We start from the raw sequence: 22,304 nt of genomic DNA on the forward strand, positions 1-22,304 counted from the left end.
ATAAGATGATTGATCAGTGAAATTGCATCCATTTTATTTTCACCTAAAGCATCATTCGGTGCATTTGCTAGCCACAGTAATGTATGGGCATGCGGGCTACCTCGATGCTGAAATTCAATTCTTTTGAAATAATGCATCACATTGTATTTTCCAAATGGACTCTTCTTAGGAGACTGTAAAATATTCAAGAGTACATTGACCAGCTTATTAAAATAGATTGCGCACGTTACAGAATCTTCATTAATCAGAGTAACTTTTTCAAGATAGTGTAATTCTTCAGCATCTTTTTTTGACAATTCAGCTCCATTATTTTTTAACTTATATAATAATTGAATTAAATCAGTCCATCCAATTTCATTTGCACTAATAGTGAGAAATATTGTTGGTTTACCTAACTGTCTAATCATTGCAAATAAATTTTTTTTTTTATCAGCCCAGTACCATAATGAATTGGGAATTGATTTCAGAAATGCAAAATTAGTTTCAATGCAATTATTGACATAATCTTCATTTTCAATTTGTTCACGTGTGATTTTTGTGTCTTTCCCTATATGCTTAAAGGCAACTGTTAGGGAATCACGAACTCGAAGTCTCATTATTTTCATTGCCATGTATAATACATGATATGGAGTAACAGCTCGACGGTCGGAGCGTCTAAGTTCACTTGTAGCCATTGCATACGGAGTTACTCGTACTCCGTCACGAAACCTACGAAATTAGCCCAAGTATATTGCAGGAAAAGATAATTCCTCCGCGTGTTCGTTAAAAAGTAAACTATGTGGAAGATTTTTTTCTCCTGGGGCTAATCTTAAATATTTTTCTTCATTCCACATCAATGTTTGCTGCTGAAATACCAAACTTTCTTCGATTGGTATGTGTTCACTTATTTCATCTTGAGGCACAGCATCGATGTCATTGTTTTCAAAAAAGGATTCGTCAACCTTAATATCATACATAGTATATAATGGCGACTTTAATAAAAATTGGAGCCAAATTTTTATTGTACCTTTGTTTATTATACCATGCAAATAACTGGATTTATGGATTTTCTTGCGTTTAATGTGCACATTGATGCAGTGATCATCAGATAAACTTTTAGGGAGAGTACGAACCATTGAATCTATAGACACAGGAACATTAATTATTTGTCCATAATTACCGTACTGACCGTTAACGTGTCTTAATCTCCTAATCTGCATGAATGGGATACGTGGAGAAATCAATCGTTCAGATATTAAGTCTAATGGCGGTAAATAATCGGGTTTCTTCGGAAATTTAAATCCATTATAAGATGCCATCACAGGAATACTATTATTATTTAAAGATGTCACACAGGTATTACATACAGCAACGTCCTTTATGTTAAGATGAGGAACTATTGTTTTCAAGATTAAGCAATGTTGAAGGGATAAAGATCGTAAGTCATCTTTAAACCATAGTCTTTCACAAACTGAGCACATATGACCAAATGAATTTCGAACAAAATTCTTTTGAAATTCATCATGAGCCAGTTTATGCCGATGAAAATCCATGTATGCTACATAATTAGTTTCATGCTCTAATTGTTGAATTAACGTTGACTCAACCAAGTTCTGACTTTGGCTAATGTGTTCCGAGATCTTCGATTTTTTTCGGATTCTACACTCTTTAACACGCTCTGCGGCTGATCTTTTCTGTTTTTGATGATTCACCGTTAGAGTTTCTTTTTTTTTCCGAGCTCTATACTCTCGTATTCGCTCTGCAGCTGTTTTTGGATAACCAGGGTGGATTGAAGAAACATCACTCGTTGCTTGAGTTTCATTCACAGACATGGTTTGTGGTAGCAACTGATGCACTGAATTGTGAACAATGCCGATGATGGACATCAACTTGAACAGTAACTGCATTTGAAGATTCCTCAGGATTTGGCGATATTTTTATCGTTGAATCTAAAAAAAATTAATTTATCAATTTACAAAAAATATATATAAATATATATATATATATATATATTGTGACGTTATTTTTCACATGGGGTCTGTGACAACTGAGCGTCACATCGAGCACTAGCTCAAAAGCTCAAAAATATTGTACAGCAATAACCCAAGATACTGTAAATAGAACGATTTAAAATTTTTTTTTATTGATTTATGGTAATTGTGGATAGTTAGTTACAGGGTTAGGTAAAGTAGGAGGCCGCGATATCAAGCCTCGCGGTAATACAGGATTTGGGGAATTAGTTCGCGAATTAGTTACAGTAAGATAGAGGAGTGATCATCGATCAGGAGAGTTCGAGTTCGACCGCCGTCCGAGACGGACGTGTTTCAGATAGTCGGTCTTCAACCGTTGTCCAGGTTAGACGCTACAGAAAAATTATTCAGTCTTCGTCCAGGATGGACGCGTTCCCGATAAATTTTTATTCGTCTCCAGAGACGATTATGCTACAGATTCTCTCTTCTTTTGTTTATTTAATTAATTATTTAATTAGCTTCGAGTCGTTTGGGTTATAGCTACAGATTTAAGAGTAATAATGAGGAAAGTGATTGAGTTTTGTGTGAGTAAGGTAAAGTAAAGAGTAAAGTTATTAGTTGGCGTCTCGAGCTTGTTGACGAGTCTACGCTGCCGTGGAGCGGGACAATAAGTCACCCGGCCTCGTGGATGCTAGGTAACTAGCCCTTTTGAGACTCCTGGTGGACTACGGAAGTCCAGCTGTAATGCTGGCGCTCCAACATGGGAGGAGTCAGGTGTAAGTAGGAATCGGTTTTAGTAATTTTGCCCTTGTGGTGGTTTTGGTATTTCTGACGAGACTTGACCAACCTCGCCGAGAGTACCGCTGGTCCACGTTAATTTTGGCAGGCCACAGGTGTGATTGGACCATTGTGCCTGTGGAAGCCTTTGGTCAATATTAATTTTGAGGGTTAGAACCTCTCGTAAAATCCTTTTATGATTCCCTACTTATACCGGCTCCAGGAGAGGTAGCCACCATGGACGATCCTGGCTCGGGAAAAAGAAAGAAGGTATTATTTAATTTATGTTATTTCTGTCGAGTAAATTTCGTATTCTGGGGAATAGTCCTCTTGTAAAACGTTTGTTGCGGTACGTTTTAAATTTATTCTTTTTCTTTGAGTAAAGTAAGAAGGATGCTTAGTTTAAGGTATATTTTATGAGTTTTTATTTTGTACGGTTAAGAGAGTTAAGGATTTTGTGAAGGGTATGTTTTGAAGCCCCAGGTCATTTTAGATATTTATACTTTAATGGGGTTATCGCTCCAGTAAGAATCAAATGTAATTAGAATTATTTAATTTTTGTATTTCTAGCTAAAAGTTATATTGAGTTCTGTAACGGTTATATTTATTCGAGTTTCCGGTAATTAAGTTCCTGTATCTGTTTTGTTGTAACCATTATAGTTAAAGTTTTGTTAAGTTTTTTTTGGGACTTTGTTAATAAATCAGCTATAAATCCGGAACATCAGCGTCTTGATTTACACACGTTTCCCCAACGTGCAACCGGATCACCCCCTCTCTCCACAATCCACACACTGAGCGACACTGAGTATACCCGCTTTCTCTGCTGCAGCTCCCAGCCTTATTGTTACAGTTCTTTGAGTTTTGGTAATTTCTCGCAAATAAAATTATCTGGCGTCCTTACGGTTATAGATGAGGCAGTTCGCGGGAGTATGAGAGTCGGAAGTATAACGTTTGGGGTTAAATCTCTAGGTTTCCTATTAAAGATATCGTTTGTAGTTTAGTTCAAAGAGACCACCCACCAACCCCCTTAAATCTCCAGATTTAACGTTATAATATATATATATATATATATATATATATATATATATATATATATATATATATATATATATTGTGATGCTTTTTCCGGCACTGGCGTCGACAGGACCGGATCAGGTCAACAAAATAATTGGCCTACCTGGTTCGTAGATTTGGTTGGGCGCCCGGAACTCAATGTTCCACGGGTCGATCTCGCTGTTGATCTTCGTTGGGCGGCGGGTCGGTGTTGAAGAGATTCAAAATCGAATAACGGCAATCGACGGACAAAGAAATCGAAATTGGACGATAGGATCGGTTAATCAGAGCAACAACAATTAAAAAAAATAATTGAGGCGTGCAATTCTAATCCAACAACGGTTTATTCAACAACAAATATATTCTGTCGGCAATGTCGCATTAATAACAAAAATTATTTTAACGCAAAAATAATTCTAACGCAAAACTAGTACTAACGCAATGATTCAACATTTCAAAATAAAACAATTTACACAAAAAAAATATTCGAGTAACCAAAAATATTACAAAGTCTTTTCTTTCAAAAAAAATAAAAAAGAAATATTAATTAATTCAACTCGCCGAATTTATTCAAAATTTTCAAACAAATAATTAATTCAACTCGCCAAATTTATTCAAAAAATTTTTAAAACAAATAATTAATTCAACTCGCCAAATTTATTCAAAAATTTTTTAAAACAAATAATTATTTCAACTCGCAAAATTTATTCCAAAATTTTCAAAACAAATAATTAATTCAACTCGCAAAATTTATTCCAAGATTTTCAAAACAAATATTAATTCAACTCGCCAAATTTATTCAAAAAAATTTTTAAAACAAATAATTAATTCAACTCGCAAAATTTATTCCAAAAATTAAAAAAAGGAAATAATTATTCCAATTGCAAAATTTTATTAAAAATTTCAATCGCAAAATTTTATCAAAAATTTCAATTGCCAAATTTAATAACAAAATCTCAATCGCAAATCTTTATCAAAAATCGCAACAGCAAAATTTATTTACGAAGTCTTCTCTTTTTTTTTTTTTTATTAAAAAAAAATATAATAATTTCAATCGCAAAATTCAACTAATAATTTCAATCGCAAAAACCTTATAAAGATCTCAAAATTATCCAAAATAATTCAAATCGTCAAATGGTTCAACAATGACAAGAAAAAAAACAAATTATGCGAAGTATTCGAATTCGTCAACTTATTTTACAAAGCAATTTACTAAGCCGCTTTGTCGGGTATTTGAAGCTCGAGGTAGGTAAACAGTACTTATAATCCCGACCAAAAATTCCACACACACAAACACGTGACTCAACGGTACCGTGCCGCAGAGTGTCGTCACTAAGCTTCAAAAATACCGCACGGAATTTATTTAATTTCGTGCAACTCGAATTATAAACAAATTATTTTAACACGACGAAATTCGCGGTGATGACACCCTGGGGCTAATAAAGACAGCGACCAGACTTACCCTGCAGCTACCGTAGACGTCCCGGGCGATGCGGGCTAAGTAGGCGAAGTTGGCGGCAAAACTGACGGAAGAGCGTCGGTATCTCGGCGATGGCGTGTCCGGGGTCGTAGTGTCCAAAACAATTCGGCAAAATATTTCACAATAATGTACACAATTGTACTCACGTCAGCGACAAATTTTAAAAAAAAATTAAACAGCAAAAATAATCAAAAAGAGAACTGCACGATGCCACAGTCACGGCGTCCAGATCAGAATTCCTTGTTAATATGGCTGCCTCCTCGGCAACCCATGCTCTGTTTCTTTTCGGTTCGTTCCAAAAACTCGCCTCCAATCAGCTCACAGCTTCTTCTAGCCAGCCGTTGTATTCCGGGATGCGTCCAGTAATCCGTTGCGATCGATGATTGGTCGATACTTCGATTAGTGATCAGCCTCGTGTTCAGATGGCGCCTCGCATACTTGTTGTTGGTCGCTCTCCGTCGTCATTGGTCCGTTCAAATTTTCTCGTCGTTCTATCCTCGCGGCCAGATGTCACGTTGATCGTCGATGGCTCGTAGAAATTCGCGGGTCGTCTGATCGCTATAGTCTAGTCTCACTCACTCATGCATTCAACAATAGTTCACACTCATTCCGGTATTCTTTTTATTTGAATTTTTAATTTAAATTCGGCGCGTTTTCTTTTACTAAATTTACCTCGAGCTTGTCATTCTGATCGGGAGGCTGCTTGGGGCGACACAGGCGCGTCGAATCTCTGCTTTTCCTCAGCTTAGCCAACCTAATAATTGTTAAACTCGGAATTTCAAATTTTAGAAAATTTTCTCATGTCACAATATATATATATATATATATATATATATATATATATATATATATATGTATTTATATATATGACAAAGGTTAAGCTTAAATAACTTGAAAACTTGAAAAATAAATTACATGATCACGCCCACGTGTTGGTGTTTTGAAAAATGCAATCAAAAACTGAGGTTGACTTTAAATATTTTAGAAAAATAAATACCACAATCAACATTCAAGTATTAGAAAAAATTGATACCATAATTACACCCACGTGTTAGTGTATTGAAAAATACAATCAAAAACTGAGGTTAATTTTAAATAACGTGGAAAAATAAATACCATAATTACACCCAAGTATTAGAAAAAGAGATGTAATTACTTACTTTTTTTAGAAATTCACTGGAATTAGAATTAAAATAAACCCTTTGATTTTGCTGATCATTTCAATATAACATATATATATATATATATATTTATCACGTCACTATAGAGCGTTGGGAATAAATGAGCGTGCAATAGAAAAACGGTCAAGTATAGTGGTAGGAGTAAGTCCGTTAAAACGATATGCTATTGGTAAATGGCAATTGCACGACACCACCTAGTGGTCAAAGTCATCACTACTCAAAGCGAGTCATGGGCTCTTATGGAAGTCGATGCAATCGCCACCTGGATTTCAAAAATGTAACTAATCAAAACGGGCCGCAAAATACATTGGAGACATTTACCAATCCCTACTCCGCTGGAGAAAGTATACTTCAAATCACGCGTGGTAGGGGTAAGAAAAAGATGGCGCGTAACGGAAAAATGTGACGCGTAACGAAAAAATGTTACACTAAATTTTTTTCCAACCCCGATAAAGAAGTTTCACTTCAAAAAAAAAAAAAAAAAACACACACACACACATACACGCACACACACACACGCACACACACACACACACACACACACACACACACACACACACACACACACACACACTATAAAACCGAGATGGTTGTTCTGACACGTAAAAAATGGTTCCCAAAATCATTCGCTGAGGACATGGAAGGAACAACACTGACGTCAACAAGGGCCCTGCGCTATCTAGGGGTAATGATAGACGAGAAACTATCTTTCCGCGAACACCTTGACAGTGCATGCAAGAAAGCCAGCAAGACGGTGTCTAGCCTAGCAAGAATCATGACCAACACTATGGGACCAAGAACCAAAAAGAGAAGAGTTCTTCTAGAAGTAGTCCACTCGGTACTGCTTTATGGAGCAGAAATATGGGCAGACATATTGAAACAGAAGACCTACCGACAAAAAATAGTGGCAGTGCAGCGGCGAGGCGCTCTCAGGGTTGCCTGCGCCTATCAAACGGTTTTCGAAGTGGCTATATTGGTCATTGCGGGAGCCACACCCATTGACCTACTCGCGTTTGAGAGAGCGAAACTCTATGACGCTAAAAACAGTGACGAAAACATGAAGGACGCAAGAACGAAGATAAAGACGGAAACGCAACAAGAGTGGCAGGACCGCCGATGGAAATCGGGAGAGACGGGCAGATGGACGGCACGCCTGATCCCAAACATCAACGTCTGGCTTTCTCGGGAATACGGAGAAACGGACTTTTTCTTGACTCAGCTATCGACGGGACATGGGCAGTTCAATGCCTATCTTTTTAAGATGGGACTGCACATTACACCAACGTGCAAATACTGCTCAGACAAAATTGACAACGTCGAGCACACGTTCTTTGAGTGTGACCAGTGTAAAAACTACAAAAGCAGTACTGATGAAACTATTAGCACCATTCTCTCCCCTGAGAGCTTAGTAACCTGCATGATCAGAAAAAAAGATAACTGGTCAGCTGTCGCAGTCTATGCGCAGCGTCTTTTGAAGGAAAAAATCGCAGAATGAGACTAGTAACTAGGAGCAACCGTCGTGAGACGCAACACGGACTGGTTTGAAGTAATGCTAACGCTGTCCCGATGCAGTTTCCCCCGTAACATCTATGGGGAAAGAGAGAGGAGGATGTTAAGTCGGTATTGTTGTCAATAATATTGACTTCCGAGTCCGAAATACCCAGGACAAACATCTCGTCCTGGTATACGTAAATGTATTTGACCTCCTCTATAAAAAAAAAAAAAAAAAAAAAACATACATACATACATACATACGTACATACAGACATAGTGACGACATCGCAGGGGTAGTCAGGGAAGCTTCCTATGACCTTAAAACGTCGAGATTTGATGAAAACTCGATTTTTGCAAAACAGGGTGAAAACAATAACTTCCCGATTTTTGAAAATCTTCGATTTTCTTAGCGGGAAGTTAAAAAATTTACTTTTGGTAATGTTCGGGCCAGTTCCTATATCTTCGTAAGTGTATAGCTGCCCGGCCGCATGCAGATTAAACGTGAGCAAATCTCTCATCACGAGAGTAAAGATTACCGAAAAGTTCACGTGAGTGCTGACGGGTTAAATACCACAACACTGTTAATCGAAGTGTTTTAACAAAACACACATAAAGCGTTTTGTTCCTATTTTGAAGCATTGTAGTCACTTTTAATACACTTCCACGTATTTTAATTCCCTATTTTTAATACCCATTTGTAGTCTCCATTGGTCACTTTTAAAGCACTTGGATTCACAGTGAAATGAATTCTGAATTTCGCTAAAACTGCTTTGGATAATTTTTTATCAAACGATAATTATGAGTGATAATCATAAAGTACTTTGAGAAATTCAAGACCTTGTTTCGGAGCAGTTGCAGCTAATAGTGCCGTATACCAAAATGGAACGTACATAAATACAATGAATAAACAAATTTCTTGTAAACTCTTTTCGTCTCCTTTAGTTAATTTGAAACAGTTCCGGAAAATATAAATTTTTAAACAAAAATTGCTTTAGCCATCCATCGAGCATTATGGAATGCTCCAGGCTTATAAAATTTTGTATTTTCTGAATCTATTATACCTCAAAAGATTTTTCTCAACTCCAAAAGTTTCCGGTAGTCATCCCGTGGTAAAAGAGTGTTCAAAAACTCATTAATTTTTGCAGTCACTTCCGGCATTTGATCTCATAATTTCTTCTTGAATTTTTTTTTTCTGTACAGACTCAAATTTCATCGTTTTAATAGAACTCCATTCTTTTTGAAATTATTTAAAGAATGGTACATTTGGTTCGATTGTGAGTGGAATTTTCGTAGAGTAAACGCAGGATAATACTAATTCATGTATGTAGTGTCTACAGGGGAGGTATAACAAATCTCTCCCAAGTTTGCGTTCCAAAATTACTGCAGCTCCGTTTTTCCAACTGAGGTGAGAAGCAGTAGTATCACACCAAAGTGCTTCAACGAAATGGTTTAAATCCCACTCTTGAATAATGTTAAAAATTTTATCTTTTCAGATAATCTTTCAATACATTCACAAGTCATACCATTTGGAATTAGTTTACCGTCTCAGTTTATAACTACGGCTGCAACTTCAATTTCATCAAACAGTAGTTTAATTCTTTCAGCCATTTTTTTTTCGTAAATTACATCGTATCTCATTGAAAGAAGACTTATTTAAAACAAAATCAAGTAGGTCAACTCCTATAGCTTGTGATATAGCTGACGTAAGACGAACTGATTGTCTGTAAGAAATATTACAGCTGTCAAACACCGCAACTACATCTTCTGTGAGAATGTTAATAGTGTCTTTAAGGTGTTTTGATTCATAATTTTGCCCCGTGGCTTGGAATTCAGATATAGTAGGTGATTGCGAGTGACTATTAGTTTCTTCACCAGATTTTATTTCACTAACGGATTTTGAAGTCTTTGGCGTATCGGTATCTAGTGAAGAACGGAACTATTAAAAACTAATAATATTACGAAAATTTTCTAAAATAGAAGCTTTTAATATTACCAGACATTTGTTTTGGATTCGTCATAACGTGATCTATTGCTGCAAGTGATTGAGTCAAAGGCACATTTTTGGGGGATTCGTCGATTTTTACCTTATTCTCAGTGGATGTAATGAGTATTTCTGTAATTATATAATTCAGTATTAATAAATTTTAATAAGATATTTACTTGTACTTATGCATTATTTTTTAATATTACCAGATTTCGGCAACAATTCAATATGTTTTGCGACGCAATTCATATGTAAAACCGTTCGAGTTCACTGATAAATCAAAAACTGTTGTGTCTCATTATCTATCATATCGAAAATCTTACTATGAGCAATATCGCATAATTTGTCAAAAATACTGCATAAATCTTGCTTTTTTGTTTTATTTTTCCTGTTAGCAGTTTTTTTCACCTGTCGGAAGTCTGTATAAAGCTTATTTAATTTTTTGACACATCGTGGATTATCGTGAATTTGGATTTCTGCTATATCCCAAATTTTTTCATTTTCTGATATAACAATTGGACAGCTGTCTCCTATTGATTGTTTTAAATCCCTTGTGTAATGGAATAATAGCTGCAAGGCTTCTTTGTTTGTAGCTAATTTTTTTATCACTTATAGTATCTATCGTTTTATCAATTAAAAATATATTTTTTCTTCAGTTCATAAGTTAATTGTCACTTATCGTAAATAACAATTAAATTAAAATCACATGGAACGACATTTCTTTTCCATGTGCATGCGTAGCCACTAATTTTGTTTTTTAATAAAAGTAATGGTGAATCCGAAATTTTTAATTTATCGGAATTTCTTTTTGATAATGATCGACTCTCCTCTTTTCAATAATTTGACAGATCCAATAAAATAGCTGGAATCAGATATTTTTGGCTATGAGCAATAAATTTTGATGTATATATAATGATAATTTTTTGTTCAAAACAAGAAAAAATAAACATTTATTTCTAGTTCAACTTTGACCTTGAATAACTTTGACGCAAGTGATTGTTTCGAAAAATGTTAGGAAATAGTTTTTGTAGAGCGTTCAATTTTCCACAAAAATAATTTGATGCCGCAGCAATGTATCAACTGGCTTTGCAAAGAAAAAATTGATCGCAAAAATTACCAAAACCCCATATCAATTAAATAAAAAATGAATCGTCATTGTGGCACAAGTTATTATCAATATTAAGGGCTTATGTGGGTTGACTAATTTTTTTTAGGCCATTCACTAAAAATTTTAGGGGCATTGCAGAGTCAAAAACCAATTTGGGAAATAATAGACACCCTAGTGTTTATGTAAATAACAAATTTAATACGAGTTCATTTTTATCATATTACTTTCAGCTCGGATTCTTCTGCATCTGACGAAGATAACGAAACATGGGATTCTTCTATAAAAAGAGAGATTTTTAATAGGCCTTCCACTAAGAAGATAAAAAAAAGTACACTACGAGAATCCTAAACTAGATGTCTAATCATAGTTATTTAGTAAACTAAGAGAAAAGTAATAACATTAAACAACGTTTTAGATATTGGAGTGCAGACTACAAATTCTCCTCACCGAAAGCAACATACAATTATGAAAACCAATCACAGTATTATCAACTCACTGTTTATAAGGGACCCTCGTACGTCATCGAATCCATTGCAAGAGAAGGACCTTCATAATAATAGATTCACAAAATGTGTATTGGGGAATCAGCATCCAATGATTACGGTAATTCTATATAATAAAACTTGGAATGGACATGTATATACATCGGTTAAACGACCGAAAATTTCTTATTTGGCCCTTTCTTGCTCAGGTATTAAATTTATCATTCACTATAGGTTACTTTTTTCCGTCTAGACCTCGATATAACCGTTTTTCACTCCCAACTTGGGTAAATATGCAAAGGTTTCTAAGTGACTGCCTAGGAAACAGAAGAAAATTCCATGAATCCCAAGGCAGAAGTACTTACACGCATCCATACTATTTTATATTTCCAAGTCTAACACACTAATTTTTCCGCGATTATAAATTAATTAACATTTTCCTAAATCTTAATTTATTGCCGTGGTCTTAATAATACAACAATAAATATGTATTTCAAGAGGTCTTCAGATTTTGAAGGAATCTATCAAAAATATGACGAAAGAGATCTGAATAATCTGTAAACATAATATTTGTGGCTTCCGAGAGTTTATAAATTGATTTTAAAGTCGTAAATTTTTGTGATTATTTTTTCAATTTAGTTATTTTCTGATTTTAAATTATTTTTGTTTTAGAAAAATTTAATTAAACAATTTACTGAATTTACTTTACATTAGCTGAAGCCAATTCACTCACTACTCAATTATCAGAGATCAACTTCGAATATTTGTATTAATAATCTAAAATTGTTCCTAGTATTTTTGATTTCTTTTTATTTTTATTTATTTACTTGTTGCACTAAAAGGATATAATCCTACTAGCTGTTACCCGCCCGCTCCGCTGGGCATTTTATAGAATTAAATTTTTAGATCAAGACTTGAAATTTAATTAACATGCACAGATTCTAAATTCCATCTGATTGGCCTGTACATTTTATCCATGTGATTGTTCTAGTTAATATTCATTGTAACTTTCAATGTGCAATCACTATATCATACCCGTGGCATTCTTCCAAAAATAAATAATAATTGACACGAAGAAAAAAATTTGAAATGAGCATAGAAAGTTTCAGATAAAGTAATTGCAGGTCTCATAAGTGAAGTTGAAATGTGCCTAGATTCAAGTGTGACGAATTTTGCCATTAATTAAAATTTCCTCCTTATTATTAATTTTTCATAGAAAATTATTTGTACATGTTTTTTACGAATTCTCTTGAAAGAAATAGCCAAATTTCTTTTACAGAGCTCAGGTGTTAACAGAATGCATTCATTTTAATCTGTTACATTCCCGCGATCCAGTAACAAAGAATGATTCATCGGTTATGTGATCAGCAAATATAAAATGAATGTAAAATTCTTAGTCCGTTGACTGAATAGCTACATGTTAAGTTAAATTTTGGAATCCTTACAATTACTTTTTTGCCGCTGCCAAAAAGACGATCGTTGCAAGAAAATATAATTATTAAAAAAAAATATTTTATTCAATTGACCTTGGAGGCCATCCTGGTAATTTTCTGTTTCTTTTGAGATTCTATCAAATTTCATATCTGTAGGAACTGTATTTAAAGAATATGAGTTTTTCGACAATTATCACTCCCGCACTCCGATGTGGGGTAGGATATTTCGTAAGATCTTATTCGAGATAATTTCTAAATTATAAATAAAAGGTTCCAATAAAACCTCGAGTCCATAGAAACTATTGCTTGGAAATGAGAAATGTTCATTGTTAACGCCCCCACAATGCCTTTTGGGGTTAGAATTTGAGAAAATTCATTTTTAGCTGAACTTGACATCATACACGAAGATTCCTACCAAATTTGGAGTCTGTAAAAGTTACAGTTTGGAAATCAATATTTTAGATTTTAACACCCACCCCCGCAATCCCTATCGTGAAGGACTTTTATAATAATTTGTGGAAAATAGGAAGGATTGCTATTCTAGTAATAATATAACACTGATTATATATACGTCTATATGTAGTTGCAGCTTTATTATGTCTTGTACACAGAACTTCTAGATGTATGTGTGATCGGTACAGAGCTATAGTCAAGAGTGAGTATGTCACAATGTAAGAGACTACTCTAGAGGCCTAGTAAATGTCTAATAGATGGTGCCTTATGTATGAGCAAAGTAAACTATTTCTGACACTCCCTCCCTTTGCACATACATATTTTAAATATAATGAATAACATATAATTTCAAAAATTACATCTAAAATCGATTAACGATCATGAACACATCTAATATTAAATATTAATAAAAAAAGGTAAAGTCTTTATCTGAAGTTCCAATTAAGAACAAGGTCCTTGAACTTCTTTGTTTTTCTCCGTTGCGCACTCTGCTAAGATTGAATATTAACTTCTGTAAATATTAATTAATTATATAATTAAACTTATTAGTTTAAATCTTCTATATAACATCTTAATTTAACATCTTAAATCAACATCTATATTTAACATCTAAATTCGACATCTATATTTAACATCTATATCATCTAAAATTTTATCATCAAATATTCATCATTTTATTTCTGAGTTTGATATGTGATGTAGAGGGTAAAGGTTTAGTCATAATATCCGCAATATTTTCTTTACTGGATATCCATTTGACCTTTATTTTGCCCGCCAAGACACATGATTTAACAAAATCACCATGAGTTTCAGCCATTTGAGGTTTCTTGCCTGTTCTTTCTCTTTCAGCCACATTGGATTTGATAAGCTCAACGTCATCATCAAAATCTTTCAATTTGTAACTTCCCTCCAATTGAGTACAGTCACAGGCTGATTTATTATCACATCTAATAGTGACTGGATACATAGTTTTACTTATTATATCTCTAATCGCTTTATCCAGGGAAATTATTTCCTTACAAGATTCGCTCATGGCAAGATATTCTGCTTGACAAGTTGATGTAGCAGGAGAGGACTGTTTGTGGCTTCTCCAAGCTACTGTATCACCGTACACTTGGATGATGTAACCACTTGTCGAAGTCCAATTTTCACGATCTCTGAAGCTAGTGGCCAAAGAGTTGGTGTTTTGAGGTTAGCGGTAAATTTCCAATTTGGTAAAATTACCACTGAGATATGTTCAGATCGTATACACTTTCAGATATGACAATATATACTGGACTGAAGTTATTGACTGAATGCAGATTGCAAAATCGGACTGTAAAATATTTAAAATAGAGTTCTTAAATTTTTAAGAATGAGTGCGCCAGCAATTATTGAAAAAAAAAAGATTCAATCAATGCATTTGAATTGTATATCTATATCGAATCTTTTAATCTCTTTCACTCCATTGCTTACATGCATTTTTGATCTTTCCAAATATTTTTAACTTTCCACTAAGAAAATTAAAAATTTTCGAAAATCGCGAAATTATTAAAAAGCTTCAATATATAAAAAAAAATTGCTAAAACGACTGAAAGAGTAAAATTTCCTCGAAATTATCCAAGAATAGATATTTTTAACTTTCCGCAAAGAAAATTGAAAATTAAAAAAAAATCGGGATGTTATTGATTTTACCCTGTTTTGCAAAAATGGAATTCTCATCAGAACTCGACGTTCTAAAGTCCTAGGAAGCTTCCCTGACTACTCTCGCGAGGGTGTCATTATGCATGTATGTATGTATGTATGTATGTATGTATGTATGTATGTATGTATGTATGTATGTATGTATATATGTATGTATAATGTATAGTTTGAGCCACTACTTTTTTTTTTTGTTTTTGATTTTGTTTCTTATTTTTCTATAGCTGAAAAAGAAAAATTTTTGTTATACGTTGATTTTTCAAAGAGTTTTCCTCAAACTATACGTTCGATAAAATGAATAGTTTCGGGACAATGTCCTCGAAAAATATGTTCGATGCATTGGTTAATTTCAGGACAGTGTCCTCGGACTATACATTCTATAAATTGAATGGTTTCGGGACAATGTCCTCGAAAAATATGTTCTATGCATTTATATATGTATAATGTATAGTTTGAGGACATAATTCCGATCTATTGCATAGTTTGAGGACATTCGCAGAGTTTGAGGTCTGTCCCGAACTATTATTCGTTCTAACGTATAATTTGGGGACATTGTCCTTGAATCGTGCATAAATCGTAACCGATACTTCAGGGTCAGTTTAGGCATCGAAAAAAAAAAATATTTTTATGAACTGTTATTATACTATTTGAATATGTTTTTCAGATATGTATACTTTGGAGACATGTCCTTGATCCATACTTTCGCTGTAACAGATATTTTGAGGACATGTCTCCAAAATATGCTTCTTATGAATCCGATGCTTTGAGAACATGTCCTCAAAACATGCTTTTTATTGATTATTGCTTTAGGGACATGTCTTCGAAATATCCTCTAAATTTTATATAATTCAGTGGATTGGAAGTAAATTAACAGTGATTAACTGGGTATACAAAAATATTAACTCTATTAGATTGTTAGTGTGTCACGCATTAATGTCTGTAGGTATGTATGTATGTATGTATGCATGTGTTTTTTAAGGGGGGGGAATCCGTTTTACGGATTCTAGGCATAGCTGTTTGGCCTGGATATGTGGCGGCTCGACGCAGCGTCATACTAAAACTCGACACTAACGCCCCTACCCACTAAACCCTAAACCCCTTTTCCTTCTTTCCTCTAATCCCTCATGGAAACCGCCGTCAGGCATTACTTCGTGAAGGGAGGATCTAGCTACTGCTCTTCCTTCTGGTGGCCAAGGTGTTAACTACCTTCCTTCTATCTTCTGCTATTTGCTCTTTTTCTTTCGGTGGAACGCAAGTCTTTAAGGACTTCTGTTGCAAACGTGTTGGTAGCGTTCCAGGCAGCTTCTGATGACAACATTGCTTCTACTAGTGAATCTGGTTGCATTCTCTGGTTCAGGATCCTCTCCAGTTCTTCACGCTGTGGATCGAAACAAGGACATACAAAGAAGACGTGCTCCGCGTCTTCAGCAGCTCCTGGGCAGGACGGGCGGTCCGAAGAGTCATCGTGCTTAAAGCGGTGTAGATACTCTCGAAAACACCCATGTCCCGACAACATCTGCGTAAGATAGTAATTGACCTCACCGTGATTCCGGTTAAGCCAAATGTCGATCCGAGGTATGAGACGGTGCGTCCACCTACCCTTCTCTGCAGCATGCCATTGTAGTTGCTATCGGCCTATGCTCTTCTGCCGTTCTTTAATTCTAAGTTCTTCAGGGCTCAGTGCCGTTGACCTTTTTCGTTGGTAAAGGGTCCGCCTTTCCTGTGCTAGAACTCTAAGAGGTAGGGTTCCAGCAATGACGCATACTGCTTCTTCTGATATAGTGCGAAAGGTACTAGCTACTCGTAGGGCACTCAGTTGATATACTGGTCCAGCCTTTCTCCATGATTCTTGCGTCTTTAATGCGTCGGCCCAAATGGATATTCCGTAAGTGAGCACCGATATGACTACTGATGACAATAATAGCCTCCTGCTCTGTTTTGGGCCTCCGACTGTGTGTGTGTGTGTGTGTGTGTGTGTGTGTGTGTGTGTGTGTGTGTGTGTGTGTGTAGGTGTGTGTGTGTGTGTGTGTTTTTTTTTAGGGGAATCCTTTTTACGGATTCTAGGCATAGCTGTTGGCCTGGATATGTGGCAACTCGACGCAGCGTCATACTAACTCGACACTAAGGCCCCTACCCACTAAACCCTAAACCCCTTTTCCTTCTTTCCTCTAATCCCTCATGGAAACCGCCGTCAGGCATTACTTCGTGAAGGGAGGATCTAGCTACTGCTTTTCCTTCTCGTGGCTAAGGTGTTAACTACCTTCCTTCTATCTTCTGCTATATGCTCTTTTTCTTTCGGTGGAACGCAAGTCTTTAAGGACTTCTGTTGCAAACGTGTTGGTAGCGTTCCAGGCAGCTTCTGATGACAACATTGCTTCTACTAGTGAATCTGGTTGCATTTTCTGGTTCAGGATCCTCTCCAGTTCTTCACGCTGTGGATCGAAACGAGGACATACAAAGAAGACGTGCTCCGCGTCTTCAGCAGCTCCTGGGCAGGACGGGCACTCCGAAGAGTCATCGTGCTTAAAGCGGTGTAGATACTCTCGAAAACACCCATGTCCCGACAACATCTGCGTAAGATAGTAATTGACCTCACCGTGATTCCGGTTAAGCCAAATGTCGATCCGAGATATGAGACGGTGCGTCCACCTACCCTTCTCTGCAGCATCTCATTGTAGTTGCCATCGGCCTATGCTCTTCTGCCGTTCTTCAATTCTAAGTTCTTCAGGGATCAGTGCAGTTGACCTTTTTCGTTGGTAAAAGGCCCGTCTTTCCTCTGCTAGAACTCTAAGAGGTAGGGTTCCAGCAATGACGTACACTGCTTCTTCTGATATAGTGCGGAAGACACTAGCTACTCGTAGGGCACTCAGTCGATATACTGGTCCAGCCTTTCTCAATGATTCTTGTGTCTTTAATGCGTCGGCCCAAATGGATATTCCGTAAGTGAGCACCGATATGACTACTGATGACAATAATAGCCTCCTGCTCTGTTTTGGGCCTCCGACGTTCGGCATCAGTCGTGCGAGACTAGCCCTCACTACTGACGCTTTGGCACTGACATGTTCCACTTGCTGCTTGAAGTTGAGTCGGGCATCAAGCATCACTTCCAAATATCGGATATAAGGTTGTGATGTGATTTCTTGTTCGCCGACTTTCAGCTTAATGGTCTCTACCACTTTTCTGCTGGTAATAAGTGCTGCCTCAGTCTTGTGTTGCGCCAGTTGCAGGTTCACTGCGTCCATCCACCGGTTAACGTGCTCAAAAGTGAGATCGAACATATGATTTGTCTCGTCAAGGTGTTTGGCAACGATCACTACGGCTACGTCATCTGCATATGCTACGAGTTTGACGTTTCTTGGCAGAGTTAGTCTTAATAGACCGTCCTACATAACGTTCCACAGGAGCGGGCCTAGAACTGGAACTTGTGGTAGCCCTCTAGTAATATCATACTCCCTCGGACCGTTCTTCGTGTCATACTTCAGGACCCTTTTTTCAAAGTAGCTTGCTACGATCTTAAGCAGGTATTCTGGTACATTCTTCTCTTGGAGGGCCTGCATGATGCATTTCCAATTGGCGGAGTTGAAAGCGTTTCTGATGTCTAGTGTCGCCACCAGGCAATACTTCTTCGTTCCACCTTTCCATCTGGTTCCTGCGATTGCTTCCTTGGCCGTATCAACAACCTGTTTGATTGCGTCCAGGGTTGATCGTCCTTTCCGGAATCCATACTGATTGTCTGCCAGGAGTGGGTCGACTACTGCTTCAATTCTCTGGTGAATTATGCGCTCAAATATCTTACCCGCCGTATCTAACATGCAAAGTGGTCGGTAAAATGACGATTCTTCTGGTGGTTTCTTCCCTTTAGGTAACAGTACCAATCGTTGCTGTTTCCACTTACGAGGAAAAGTCCCCTCCTTGAGGCATGCATTATAAGCGTCGAGGAATAATGTTTGAGCTGCCTTTATGATGGTTTTCAAGGCTACATTAGGGATTCCGTCTAATCCCGGCGCTTTATTATTCCCTACACGGTTACAGGCCTCCAGTAGTTCTTCCTCAGTGACAGGCGGAATGTCGTCCAGTTCGCCTGGCGCCAACTGGTAATCGAAGTTGCGTTGCAGTGGGAACAGTGCAGTGACGATTTTCTGAAGAAGTTGAGGACACGTAGGTGATGGCATTTGTTGTTTTTTCAGGTGGGTCATAACCACCTTATAAGGTTTACCCAACAAGTCTTTATCCACCTCGTATATAAGCTCTTTCCAGCATCTTCTTTTGCTCTCTTTGATGGCTTTATTCAGTTCGCGACGCGCCTTTTTGTACTCTGCGATCAGCTCCACTGAGTTGAGCCGTTGATAGCCGCGCTGGGAGATTCTTCTCTTTCTATGACACTCTTTACGAAGAACGCTGATGTGGTCGTTCCACCAATGCACCGAAGGTCTCGAATTTATGCCACGTTTACGAGGCATACTGGCATCACAAGCATGTGTTACTCTTCTCATCAGGTCCTTAGTATGTTGTTCTGCACATCCAGTGTTGATCAGATCACCATCGAGGGCTATTAGCAATGCTTCTGGGTCAAAAAATTTCACCTTCCAACCAACGATGTTAGACTGCTTGATTGGTCTCTTGAGGTTCTGGTCGTTTGATATTTCCCAGAATATCGCATGATGGTCGCTGGAACAGTAGATGTCCAACACTTTCCAGTTGTAGTCACCTCTAGCAAGGCTATTACTGACAAAAGTAAGGTCTATAATTGAGCTTGCGTCACCTTTGGTGTAGGTCGGCGTATCACCACTGTTGAGCGAAACTACATCTAGTGTAGTAAAGGCCTCTAGTAGTGCTTTCCCTCGTGCGTTGGTATGTTTGCTGCCCCAGTCAACTGCCCAGGAGTTGAAGTCCCCGGCTATCGCTACTGGATGGTATTGCTTCGCATCTTCAGTTAGTCGATCCAAGAAATCAGTGAAGTCAACAATGGAGAGGCTAGGTGGTGCGTAGCAGTTATAGAAGCGGATGCCCTCTACTGATACTGCTACAAAGCCGGCATTGCTGTTGTCGACTGCATTTTGGAAAGGGAGCTTGCCACATGACCAGATGACAGCTTTGGATGTGCTATCAGCTTCCCAGGGTTGGGTACTCAGGTGTTTATATGGCTCTGCTATTAGTACCAAGTCAAGCTCTAATTCTCGCACGGTCTGCATGAGCAGGTCATGCGCGGCCTCACAGTGATTGAGGTTAAGCTGTAATATCCTCATGTTTGCTTGCTTGTCAATCTCTGGAGTGCCTCTTTGTATACCGGGCACCTGTATGTGCCGGCGTGATGGGCAGCGTTCTCTGCGCTCTTATTTTCCGCGCATAATACACACTTCGCTGGGTTTTTACAGTCCGCAATCTTGTGTCCTTCTTGGCCGCATCTGATGCATAGCTTGGATCGATCTGTCTTGCTTCTGCACTGGGATCCGTGGTGCCCGAAATGCCAGCATTTGTAGCATTGGGTAGGTTTCCTCGTGGCTCTAATTCGGCAGTTGACCCAGCCAATTCGGATTTTACCGCTCCCTTCTAATATCTTCTGAGCTGCTGCAGCCGGTAGTGTCACGACAGCGGTTTGGGTACCTCTGTAGGCTTTGCGGATCTTGATTGTCTCTGGTAGTATTTCGCAGAGCTCCTTGGTTACCGTATGCAGGGCAGCCTGAATATCCTCCTTTGTTGTGGTGTCATCTAGGTCTCGAATCTCGATGTCTTCTTGTGGCCCTTTGCAGATCACTTTGGCCTCCTCCTTAAGAATGTTTGCGATGGTATGTTGCAGGCCTTAGCCTTTGTCCACGCACTTCCGCGAAATCGTAATCAGCAAGTCCCCGCTTCTGGTCTTGTTGATCTTGTCCACTGTTGTGCGAGCTTGCTCATCAGGGACGTCCTTCTTTATGCGACGCTAAATCTCGGCGTACTTTGCTTTCTCGGCCGGGCAGATGATCAGTGCGTCGGGTCTGATCCATTTGAGCGGTTTTTTGCGCTTAGGCTCCGGCCTGGGCTTCTTTGAAGGCTCCTTTGGGAGCTGTTCTTTGGCTAGCCTCCGTTTTCCTTTCCTTGTGTGGACATCTTTCCAATCAGTCGCGTCTTTTTTTTCGGCGTTCTGCTTCATCACGTTTTTCGGAGGACTTGGTTTCAAGTCCTTTCTCTTCGTCAATCGCCCATCTATTCCATCTGGGGAGTTTAGATCCTTCCTCTTGTTAGACTTGTTGGAAGTATGACCTTCGTCTTCAGCATCAGATTCACCGTCAGCATCGCCTCCGGTGTCCATTGATTCTTCGATCTCCACAGTAAGTTGACTGCTCTTCTCCGGCGTAAAACGAGGAGTGAGTCGTCGAGGTGACTGCCATTCTTCGTCCAGTTTTTTAAACCTTCGAAGGGCGTTAACTACCCCGGTTGCCTTGGCCTTTATCTCTTTATGGATATTGACCTTTGATTGGACAAACTCATGCAGTTCGCTGGTCAGCTTTTCGAGGCGTTCCAGCGCTTGCGTCCGTTTCATCTCAGCGCTTACGGTAATCGCTGCTTCTTGGGCGTGAGGCCCACAAATACTCCTGTCCTTTTCTTGATTTTTCGTTTCTTCCATGATTTTGAGTGATACTCCAAAGCAAAAGGTCGTCTCCGAACGCGATGCCTCCGGAAGTGGAGGGGTGATCACTCTTACAGCTACCTCCATTGCTATAAGAGCTTTCGGTCATTGAAGCGGGAAATCTCAACCGCTTCGACCCTGCACCTGCTTCCTTCATCGGCTTCCTCTTGCTCCCGTGGGTGCGGCACGTAGATGCCGGGAGTTACCACGTACACCGTGCTATGGGGATCATTTCGCACATCTCTTTCGAGCAGCGTCACCTTATCCGCTTGCGTACGTGACCCTAGATCAGATGGTGTGACCAACCCTTCCTGCCGAAAGGGGAGTTTTCGTTTTTTACCGCGAGAGCTATTTTATTTTGCTCTTACCCTCTGCTCCGAAGAACAGCGAGCTTTCTCCGACCCACAAGGATACACGGACGGTGGCTGTTACTCTTCAGCTCCGATGCCTGATTTGGTCCGCGAGTGCTATTTTATTTTGCCCCAATCCGCCGAACTTACGACCGGTTAGGACCCGCCCTGGGGACGCGCCCGGTAGGAGTTTGGCTTCTTCCGACGGGTGTGTGTGTGTGTGTTTTTTTTTTTTTTTTTTTTGGGGGGGGGGAATCCTTTTTACGGATTCTA

The 22,304-nt window shown here is 38.3% G+C and overlaps 1 protein-coding gene across 2 annotated transcripts in view; it reads left to right on the forward strand.

The window, feature by feature from the left end:
- The window catches only part of LOC123268101 (neither inactivation nor afterpotential protein C-like), a 599,151-nt gene that overhangs the window by 329,460 nt on the left and 247,387 nt on the right, over positions 1-22,304 (forward strand). For both annotated transcript variants that reach the window (XM_044732982.1, XM_044732983.1), the window contains 2 exons: positions 11,257-11,354; positions 11,442-11,629. In XM_044732982.1, the coding sequence (XP_044588917.1) occupies positions 11,257-11,354; positions 11,442-11,629 (286 nt within the window). The remainder of the gene's footprint in view (positions 1-11,256; positions 11,355-11,441; positions 11,630-22,304) is intronic.

This window comes from Cotesia glomerata, linkage group LG6 (genome assembly GCF_020080835.1).
Source record: "Cotesia glomerata isolate CgM1 linkage group LG6, MPM_Cglom_v2.3, whole genome shotgun sequence".
Taxonomy (NCBI): Eukaryota; Metazoa; Arthropoda; class Insecta; order Hymenoptera; family Braconidae; genus Cotesia; species Cotesia glomerata.